This window comes from Syngnathoides biaculeatus, chromosome 6, assembly GCF_019802595.1.
Source record: "Syngnathoides biaculeatus isolate LvHL_M chromosome 6, ASM1980259v1, whole genome shotgun sequence".
Taxonomy (NCBI): domain Eukaryota; kingdom Metazoa; phylum Chordata; class Actinopteri; order Syngnathiformes; family Syngnathidae; genus Syngnathoides; species Syngnathoides biaculeatus.
The window spans coordinates 31145230-31156784 of record NC_084645.1 but is presented as its reverse complement, the minus strand read 5'-3'; the positions used below and the strand labels follow the sequence as shown (position 1 = coordinate 31156784).

At 40.7% G+C, this 11555-nt stretch overlaps 1 protein-coding gene across 2 annotated transcripts; it reads right to left on the bottom strand.

Moving 5' to 3' along the window:
• Nucleotides 1-24: 24 nt before the first annotated feature.
• On the bottom strand, nt 25-11400 carry cd9a (CD9 molecule a). Of its 2 annotated transcripts, none has more exons than XM_061823999.1 (8): nt 11152-11400; nt 7360-7462; nt 5042-5139; nt 4331-4405; nt 4111-4212; nt 1914-2003; nt 772-855; nt 25-696 (listed from the first exon to the last, which is right to left on the bottom strand). In XM_061823999.1, exons 1-8 carry the CDS (start codon nt 11218-11220, stop codon nt 631-633), a joined length of 687 nt encoding a protein of 228 aa, XP_061679983.1. In that variant the 5' UTR covers nt 11221-11400; the 3' UTR covers nt 25-630. The 2 variants fall into 2 exon arrangements, with proteins under 2 accessions (XP_061679983.1, XP_061679984.1); XM_061824000.1 differs by lacking the exon at nt 11152-11400 and adding an exon at nt 9100-9309.
• Nucleotides 11401-11555: the final 155 nt, after the last annotated feature.

Here is an 11555-nt window from a genome sequence, read left to right as displayed (position 1 = left end):
TAGCATATGGGAAAAAAGTCAAGATGAAGCTCTCCATTTTGGTTTATTTGACTCTTGAATCATCTGTTTGTGTGGTGTAAATCAATAAAATGAAAAGGTAATTTGAAAATACATAACATTTCATATGTGCATACATAGAGGACTGAAAAAAATGACACAAATGGGCATTTAGAAAGAGGTGATCCAACAAAATGCCACAAAGGGTACCACTTGATTCTTAACCAGAAAAATAGTACATAGGTCAGCATCCTGTTACTCTCATTCAAATGAATTCAAGTATTCATTTGGCAGCTGATCCAGCCTGCCGAAGAGGCAGTAGACTTATTTGGCTGGGATCCATATCTCCTTTTGCCAATAGGTGAGAGAAGTGATCGATAAATAATAAGCCAATCTTCAGTTAAGGTCATTTGGACAAACACTAAATTCATTCGTATGATCTCAATGTGCTACATTTTTCACTCAAGCACAGATGACACCCATTCTGGGCTGGGCCTGACAACTATGTAAATGGAGGTTACGATTTCCCCCCACAATGAACAAGCGGTGTTTCTATTGGCAGTGGGGAGTCACGTGACTCTAAGAATGACATCATGCAACATTAACGAGGACGTCACAATGCTTTGGCAGCGGTCACACCACCTCTCGAGATTTCCTGATGGCGCAGCACAGGAGCATGCTAAAAATCATCCCAAACACCTGCCAAGAGAGATGAACTGAGTTGTTGCATACATTTTCATTTGAGTGACAAGGCTAGGCCAATCGTGCATTTACCATAATGACCCCTATAGTGATGCCCACTCCTCCAATGATGTGCAGCTTGGAGTCAAACACCTCATCAATGGCATCAGGGCAGCTCTACGACACAAGAGCACGAAATTCATGTGGGCTTTTCTCAGACCTGTGGCGAAATGACTTGGAGGGCCCACAAACGCACCAGTAAAACGGTTGTTTCCATAGAAACTACAGCGAAAGGGCTGAAGGAATGCGTCTGCAACGGAAAACTGACAGCCCGCACCATCATTATGTCTTTTGGACGTGTAATTACGCCAGCTCTCACCCCAATAAAAGCTTCAATCTTTTAAGCGGTGTCCATTAACCAAACTACAGCCAGCTCCATTCTATAATCCGACTCACCGAGTATTATCGATAGTCGTGGAATATTTTTTGTATTTATTGGGCTAGTTTTTTTCCCTAAAATTAATTATGTAGTCAGTTATTTTATTAATTCAAAATCATTTATATCTCAATGATGAGTAGTTATTTGATTAATTGTAATTGCTAAAATGTTATATAGTATAATGATTTTACATATGGTGGCACGGTGGATCAGCTGGTAAAGCGTTGGCCTCACAGTTCTGGGGTCCTGGGTTCGATCCCGGACCCGCCTGTGTGGAGTTTGCATGTTCTCCCCGTGCCTGTGTGGTTTTTCTACGGGTACTCCGGTTTCCTCCCACATTCCAAAATATTAATTGGACACTCTAAATTACCCCTAGGTGTGATTGTGCGTGCGGCTCTTTGTCTCAATGTGCCCTGCGATTGGCTGGCAACCAGTTCAGGGTGTACCCCGCCTCCTGCCCTTTGACAGCTGGGATAGGCTCCAGCACTCCCCGTGGCCCTCGTGACGATAAGTGGCGAAGAAAATGGATGGATGGATTTTACATATTTAAAATGTGTTTTTTAATTTTAATGATAAATTGTTTTATTTTATATTTTAAAAATTTTAAATGAAAATTTAACGGACAGTTTGTTACTCTTGAAGCCCTATTTTAATTATTAACTCAAATATGACTGTGATGGCTCATCAGTGTGTTTTAAGACTTGACTGTGAATCCTGGGCACAAAAGTACGCCCAGCCTTGCGCTAAGCAAACCACATTTGTCATTTCTTGATTAAAAGCAGTGTTCCAATCGTACCTTGGTGATGAGCTCCTCAAGAAGCTCCCCTGAAGGACAGGTGTCCTTGGCAGCATCCAACAGTGTGCCGGTTGGACCGCAACAGTTTAGCTAGAACAATACAAAAAAAAAAAAAAAAACATTATTTTTAACTGTCTGCATACAAAATCACTGGGGTTTTCATAATGGTGGCTGTAAGTGTCTATTTATGTCTTATTGAAACTAGATTAGTTGACTTAATCCCCATCATCCCCCACTCCATCTCTATTATATACAGAACAGCAAAATGACAGCCTTAGTGACAAGGAGCATTATACACAAGGACATCAATCCTTTTATTACATGCAAATTCAGGTTTCTAACGCATCTGTCACCAACAAACTTGTATTACTGTTTGATGACATGTCTGTTGCATGCACCACATGTACAAAGCTGCAAACCAATTGATACTGATAAAATTACAGACCGAAGTAAATCTTATCTTATGAATTCTTTATTTGAATATTGCTGGATTGTGACATAACCATGTGTCTAATTGACAATACAGCACACAAAAATGCATTTTTCCAAGAATAATTTGGCATCTTGGTTTTAAATGCTGCCTAACAAGTAAAAATTCAATCAATACTCTTCCTGTTTTTGTTAGGATCACATACTCTTCCGAACAAGTATCCCTGGCCCTAGTCGTCATGGTAACTAAAGCGATAGTTGGTGTTGGTCCTGCTGAGGAGGGGGTGGGGTGAGCAGTGTCTCATTTAGGGTATTTTGACAAAAGCCTTGTTCGGGCACTCACTCACATCCTGTTGGTCCAATAGTTTTTTTTTTTTTCCTATATTTTCTAGACCACACGATTCGTCACTTTAAACTGCTCTTTTTGCACAATTGACATTGTTAACACACATATCTAAAGAGCTCGTGCATGCGACGTCACAGTTTGCACGGCGCCATATTGCCGGTCAAATCTAGCTGCTGTGCACTGCAGAAGTCATTGAACCAGAGCAGGGTTTTCAAATTGCCTGAGACCAGTTGTGCTGTTGATTGTCACAAGAGATGGGGCAGATATTCAAAGAGTTCATTCTATGGAATACCAGCTGAAAAGACCAGAAAATATCGATGGATTTTGGCAATTAAACATGATTGTTGCTGCCCAACCAAAATACACATACGCCTGTGTAGCGATTGCTTCATTTGAGGTAGGAATTATTCTTCTCAATCTCAAATTACCAAGAATTATTTATCATGTGGTCGTGATCGCTTCCATGTATGTTCCGTGGAGACAGGTTCGTCCTCTTTTTTTTTTTTTCCAATCATAGTTAATGAATGAGAGTTTGTGTAAAATCAGGGGTCATTTATTTGAATATTTGTATTTGTATTAGCTGAAAAGATCGATGGATTCCGGCAAAGATTAACAAACAGACGAATACGTTCCGCATTCACGAGCAGTCAACCGTCACTATGTCGGATTTATTCCAACAAAATATTTGTATGCGTCCAGACTTTTATACGCTTTCAAACTTTTCCGTGTAGATCTCAACAACTTACTCACCAGATACAAGAGTATATCCAGTTGTTCAAGACAAGCGGAAGCTTATTAACAGTCCAATTTCTTTTTGGCAAAAACGTCGACTTCGGCATTACATATGGATCCTCTATGCCAAGTGTCTCTCATTTTTCCACGTACCTTCATTTATTATCACCTTCTAAATGTTTAACAGTATCAGACACAACTCTGAGCATCGTGCTATAAGACACATTTTCGTTTCGTGTCTACGGACTTAGCGTTGAACAATGCTTTGTTTGACCAGCAATATGGCCAGTCGCATGATTTCGGTGACATAGGAACACGAGCTCTATATAGATTTTACATCTTGCACCTCTTATACAGAATAGTTCCTATAAACAGAAATGTCTCTTGTTCTTTGTTCTTGTTACTATGTTGTTGTTCCTTGTTCTGAATGTCGTACCAGGGCAGGACCGACTGCCAGAGAAAAATTCCTTGTTTGTTTTTACACACTTGGCCATTAGAGCTTATTCTGATTCTGATCAAGACTTTTGAGTAACGTTTTATAATGTTGCAAGGGAAAAGTATACCTCGTAACCTCAAGTACTGATTGTTTGCATGATTAACAAGTGCCCCATGATCTTCACTGACTCGTTCTCTTAGTAATGTCTTCGCTAAACTGATTTGCTAATCTTGGTATGAATGAAAGAAGCTCACGCCAGTTTGAATCACGCGCAGAGTCTCTTTGAGTCGTTCATCATTTGTTTCCTTGTAGTTGTTGAAGGTCTGCACGTAGAATGTGGTTATGTCATCGACCACCTGCCATGCAAGTGGAGAAATGTTTATTTGCATGTGTCTTCTGCTAGAACTTGTTTTGAAAGGGAAGTAACATACATATCTACATACAGTACTTATGCACTTGAGCCGCGTGAGTTACCTTGCCCTGGTTGGAAAATCCCCAGATGCCGGCAGCGACTTCAATGGCAAAAATGATCAGCAGGAAGAAGAAAAACTGCAGCAAGGATAAAGGGAGTTAGAAAGTTGTCTGCGCATGTCTGTTGGCATGTATGAACAAGTCAAGTCATCTGAGCGAAACTGAACTTGATTCACATGTAACTCTCCTACTGGGACATTTAGTACAAGACAATTAAGGCCAGAGGGGAGGCGATGAGTGAGCCACACAGGAAGTGAACAAGCAACATCTAAGCCTGCTGGCTGGACCTGGACCTGGACATGTTCAGTAAACACTTATGCAAACAGGCTTTTCAAAGTCCCCGGGTCAATTCACATTCCACCCAGGGTAACAATAGAATGTAACACTATTGGAAAAAACTGTTGACATTTTCTTGAAAAGAATAACATGAAAGTTGGATGAACGATGTGCTTTCACTTAGTCGCCTATCCAAGTCCTGACCCTGATTCACTTCTGAAATCTGGCAAGACGGCGTGTTCCCAGAGAAGTATGGCCACAAATTTATGGACAACTTCACCTACTCAGTAGCATTTAATTGTTATGGGAAATCATACATAGATGAACAAAGATTTGTTTTCAGTAGTACTTAGATAACTTCCAAACTAATTAAGTGAAACTGTGCACTAGTGTGCTGCATTACAGTGTTTTAGAATCACCGAGATAGGTTATACATACCAGTCCCAGCATACAGGGAGACTCTTGGATGGCACCGCAACATCCAAGAAATCCTACGACCATCATCAGTGCCCCAGCTCCGATCAGGATGTACACACCTACATAGATCGACAACGAACATGTCAAAACTGTCTTTTGACCAAATCCACTCAATTTCTGCAGGTAGAAGTTATAGATCTAAATGATGGGAGGAACCATATTTAGTGACTTATTATTATGATAAATTAACTTCTGTAGACATAGTTGGATGACTGGAATGCCTACCGCCCATCACGTGTGGAATTTAACCAATCTTTAACTAAGCCCTTAGTGAATTTACTTTTTAATAACCACACCCACACAGTTTCTCTGCTAATGATATGGCAGCTAGGCTCTGGACAATACAGAAGCACAAAAGCCAAAAGTAAAGAAGCGCTGCAGTGCATATTATCATTACCTAGCAGTGTAAGCAGCATTGACTCCCAATTATCTGCAACATACTTAAATGTTCAGCTAGATTGTCAACTTAGGGGTGTGGTGTATTTCTGACCAACAATGACACCACTACCCAATGTTCCCTCTAATTTTTTACGTGTCTGAGCAAACACACTGAGCCCGTGAGCACCCCCTTTGACCACTGTGAGCAACATCAGACGTATGCACTGTGGTCAGTCAGTGTCATCCATTGAAGTTACAATGCTCATTAAAAGGTTCAGATTACATTCCCATCAGAACATTTTTAAGAACAATTTTGTGTTTTTGCAAACTTACAATGAAAATGTCTACAAACAAAAATATACATTACAATAAAAATACATACCAAGCCAACTATTAACTAAATTTGAAATGTCGCTTCCAACTTTTTCATTTTTTTTTTTTTACCCAAAATGATATCCCCATCTGTTTTTCTTGGTGTAAAACTGAATTATTGCTTGCAGGATATCTTTCGCAATGCATATTGAAAGCTGAATGATGCTCCCAAACAGTTTAACAGTTAATGTTATGTTGCCTCCTATACTTAAAATACAGAATTAGCTTTTATGGTAATGTATCATCTGTGCTTTCATCCTCAATCAGGCTGTGCCGAGGTGGAATTGTAACATCATACACCATCTCATCCTGTACTTTCTACTTTGGCTTCAGACCAGACTTTTTTTACTCAAAAAAGAGAACATCCCATCCAGTTTCACCACTTTTTCTTCTATTATTCACATACCCTGGTGTTTGTAATTATGAGTGTACCCCGTTAAAATGGGGGGAGGGGGTGTCAGGTAAACTAGGAAGAAGAGTATGTGGCCCAGTGTGGCCGATCAGTAGCTCTTTGTGAGAGTCACTGTGCTGCCGTGTTTTAAAAAAACAAACAAAAAAAACGTCAGCCTTCAGTTCACTGCGCTGGATCTGTTTTCTTCTACGCTGAGAGTGTGGGACAAGTGCGCAAATGCGCAGTTGCTCAGCTTAGAGGGAACATTGCCTCTACCGTTAATTTGGCTGCGTGGTGATGAAGTGCTTCCTCCAAGACTGAAAATGTAATTGAACCTGTATCGTTTAACAGGGCAGGACTATGGATTTATTGGCCAGAGGTGGCATCATACAAATGTGATTTAATTTGCAATCTGGATGTGAAGGAGTGAACATCTTTTGCTCTGGGGTGGGGGTGTGGTGGGTCTAGTGTCCGGAAGCAAAATCTGTTGCCTGGCAAGAGGGCTCCAAAATGGAAGAAAAAATATAGCAACAAAGTCTCAAGTTGTAAACAACGAGCTTGCTTTGTCGCAACACTATTGCTCTTCCCCTAGTCGTCATGGTAACAAGGCCCTTCATTGGCTATTGCAAGACAGAACCACTCCCAAAACCAAGTAGTTTGAACCAGTGTGACAAGTCGACGGTATTGTAATTCTTTGTCACTTGCACATTATAATTTGATGAAGAGAAATGTCACTTTTAAGACTCATGGGAAATATTGTGGTTTTAAATAGAGGGAAGAAAATCTAAAATGTTTCTTTTGAATTAAAACTGAGGCAACACACTTTATGTTAAGACAGTGAAACCCTGTTTCTCCCAGACAACCCAAAGAAGTCTTGTCATGTACTACAATAATTATTTTTAGGTGGAAATGTTGTTATTTCAGAGCCTTATAAATGAGAGTACTATTCATGCCTCAATCCCAACTATTGTAGGTTACTCAACATTTCCCATTGAATATAACACACATTGTAACGTTTAAAAATTCCAGTGCCATTCATTAGTAGTGAACCTAAACATGACATATAAAGCGGTGACTTTGTTAAACGCAATCAACCCAAAACAAAGTGAATAGTAATCATTAGATTAAAGCCTCTTACCGGTGTAAAACACGTACGGAGAATCTGGTCCTTCAAAAAGGCCTTTGGTCTTGGGGTCTAATCTCAACCACAGGCCGATGGCAAAGACGGCAGTGCCTGCGAGCTAAAGCACACAAGACTTGAGTTACGTTGAGTTACTGTATATTATAACATTGACATGTTTGTCACAAAGGCCTACGAATTTAAAATGATTTTCAATCAGGCTGTGATCGGCTGTCGCAGATTAAATTGCCCATACATCTAACAAAATCACACCATTGTTTCTAGATATTTTTAATGTCATAGTGATGAAGAACTCCTTGCCAAATGATAAAAAAGACTCGATAGCGCATACACATCGAGCGGTATGTCGATTGGTTGAAGCCATTGCTGCCATCTTGGTACTCTCAAAACGTGTAGAGGACAAGGTTTACATGTTTTATTATGGCGGGGGGTTTTCTCAAAGTTTGGCATGTGGTATTAAAGCTGGTCATGTGAGCGTGACATTTTTTTAGTTCTGTTAACATGAAGGAGTTTTAATTCGACTTGGTAAGCCAAAAAAGGCTAGGTGGAAAGGAAAGACATAATTATAATAATATAATTGAATAAAAATATTGTATTGTATTGTATACTATTCCAAAAAAATAAAAAAATAATTATAATGTATATAATTCCGTGACTACTAAGAAACCTTACATGTTACCTAGGGCCTGATTTCTGTGACATTAACTTTTCCCGAAATACGCTATGAAGTACAATCGTCATAAAATAGCAAAAAAACTAAAAAAAATTTTGTCATAAAAACATTACATTTTAAGTCAATCAGTTAGATATGTTTTTGGAAATAAGGACTCGCAATGGGAAAATACATGCCAAACATATTGTTCATTTGTTGTCTCTGCGACGTCCTATTTCAAACAGAAAATTCAAACGAGTTTCCTTGCATTTGAAAATGATATTCAATTTGCAGAGTTCTGTATTATGAAATTCATCAAAAATTTCACAGAAATGTGTTTTCTTGCTTATCCACTGATGAAGTTTGGGAAAATATTTACACTGCTTTTTCGCAAAAAAGCCTCAGCCTATAGAGGTGAAGCAGAGAGTGAACAGTGAACAACAACAACGGGAAACAAAACTTTGTTCAAGTGAATTAAGCTCATCCGAAAATAAAAAACAAAAAAACCTTTAGAAAGCAAACTTTTAACATTATCAAAGTAAATCTTTCTAACTTACCTGTGGAACGTTTTCTCACAACCGCGAAACTGGCCATTAACACAGGTCGGCATGGTTGTTTTGGGAGTATCAAGATGGCGGGTAGCGATTTAAGTTTTGGTGGCCAATAAGCCATCCAGTCTTTTCTATCTATTTATTTATTTTTAGATCAGTGGGCACGGCCGTCTACGGCCTGGCCATGACCATCAGTGTGGTGTCAGGACACTTTAAATGGTACACATGCATTTATCTACTTTTGTGTTCCTATTTTGAATATAGGCACAGTTTTACTTTGGAAAAATTTCACAGCACTCCAGTCCAAACAAATCTAGCATAAACTATATGTATAATTTTCGCACTTTTGCTTCAGGATACATTAAAACTCTACACTTGACGGTCATCCATGCGTGCTGCCATTTTGTTTTGATAATTTCTTACTTTTTGACACACAAAGGTTGAAAGTTTGAAGAATTCACCCCTCCTCTTTCCATCTTAACTTCTGAATACACCCACACATACACACGTTAGGAAAAAATGAAGACCACCTACCCAGAAGAATAAGTTGAATATAAACATGAGATACTTGATGCACCTAATCCCCCCGACGACAGCCATGCTGACGGCTTTGTTAACAAACTTGAAATTCTGGGGAGGAAGCGGTGTTTGCCTGAGCAGGAAAAATACCGAGGCGTTTGAAAGTGAAAGCTCTGTCGATACCACGCCTCCACTTGCCTGAATGCACACTTGGGGAGTGGCGAGAAAATCGTCCGAGTCAACAAACTTGCCTACCGTGATAAAGTCTTCCCATGTTCCTTCCTGTATGTGTGACGCATTCACAGATTGTGACTTCAGCGAGTCCTGTGCAAGTTCCTACCTTGGCATGCAACCACAAGAGCGACGCATCTGATAGCAACACAGAAGGCCCTGTTAGGACATGCTGACATCTGTTGTACTTGTTTTCTCACCTACTGTCTGCTGTCTCAACCGTATACTACTGATTAAACGTGTTGAAACACACCTCTTAATCAATTCATTGATCAGTTGGTTGGACGTCTTAAACATGGTACGCGCATACAGATTTTATCTTATCTTAGATATTTTTACATGAGAAACCCCACACATAAGGGGAAAACATGGCATGTGTATTTGAACTGTTCTTATCACAGGGGTGTCCAAACTTTTTCTTATATTGCAAAAAACAAAATATTCAATCCACACTTTGACATTCCCTGACTTTAATTTACTAAACACGCTGAAACCAATCCATCAAATGAACTTATAGGGAAGGGATTTCTGTTTAAGGTAATGAAGCAAATAGTTTAGAATTGTTCAGTATTTTCGGGTGGCTCCACGGCCCTGCACTTGAATAGAATAATTGATGCTTTCTTGTCTATTATTCCTTTAGATGGGGCGGCATGGTGGCGCAGCTGGTAAAGCGTTGGCCTCACAGTCACAGTCTTGAGGTCCCAGGTTCAATCCCAGACCCACCTGTGTGGAGTTTGCATGTTCTCCCCGTGCCTGCGTGGTTTTCCTCCAGGCACTCCGGTTTCCTCCCACATCCCAAAAACATGCAACATTAATTGGACGCTCAAAATTGCCCCTTGGTGTGATTGTGGGTGTGTCTGTTTGTCTGCTTGTGCCCTGTGATTGGCTGACAACCATTTCAGGGTTTACCTCCTGCCTGTTGACAGCTGAAATAGGTTCCACCACTCCCCGAGACCCTTGTGAGGATAAGTGGCTAAGAAAATTGATGGATTTCTTTAGATGGTAATATTTGCCAGGGAGGTACACTGTAAATTATAGTTATCTAAAAAAGTGTGAAAATATGTTCACTTTTGTTATGAATCTTTGAGCTGCACTCTTTAAACCATAATCTAATTTAATGAGATGCACTTGAATATTTATAGTTGTGTTTATTTCCACAGCGCTCTTCCTCTTCCACACGCGGATACACACACAACCCGCCCTCCTACCCCCAACCTCTTGTGATGCATTGTTGTGCTCATTTCTATCTATAGCTACAAAACTTAAAATCACCATAAAAGGCCAAAACGTACTTGTTTAGACACACACAGTTTAACACGTACAGTTCTCGATAAACAAACACAGTTGGGACACACCCCACGGGGTTAGTGGGACTGTGGGACATAAATAGCGTGCATAGGATCTCCAAGATGCAGGCACACACACGATCTTCCTGACATGCGCCACCCCACGCACACAAACAGACCGTTCAGAAGTCTTTGCAGTCAATAAAAGACAGCCTGGCTCTTTGGTTTTTTTTTTTTTTTTGTTTGTTTGTTTTTTTTTGCGCAACCATTTTAAAAAACGGTGCGCGGAACTCGGTGCGCTCAGTGGAAGTGGGTCATTTGGCCACTGGGGAGGATTACAAGCAGCAGTAACCCCGTTGAGGCACGTCCCAGGATTATGTTTATAGTGGCCATCCGGTGCAATAAATAAATAAATACAGTAAATAGACATCAACCCCGTTCGGAGACTGCGGCAATTTGAAGGTTTGCGGCCGTGCCGCTCCACTCCCGACGAACGCCTCGTCAGTACGCGCACCCAAATCAATGCATTGTAGTTTTTAAACGCACTTACCCAGAAGACCAGGTTGAAGGCGAACATTAGGTACTTGATGCACATCTCTCCGCCGGATAGCGCCGCCATGACGGCGACAATGGGATCCTTAACAAGTAGTGAGGTCGCTCAGTGAGGCGCTTCTCCCTCCACGCGTGGCGCTGCTGGTGCCCGCTCGTAGTCGTCCCTGCCCCCCTTTCTGCAAACCAGCCGAGCGTTAAAGGCTGGACATGCACACAGCACTGCGCTAAATCCTGATAGTTACTGTTTTTTTTTTTTTGTTTGTTTTAGGTGCTTGTCAATGCATTGCGTCGCCCTCAAGTGTTCACGGCGAGTAACAGTGCGATGACGTTATTCTCAGACTCGGTCTCGCTCTTGATTGAATTCGGTGGCACGGGCGATGACGTCATTCCTCCGAGACGATT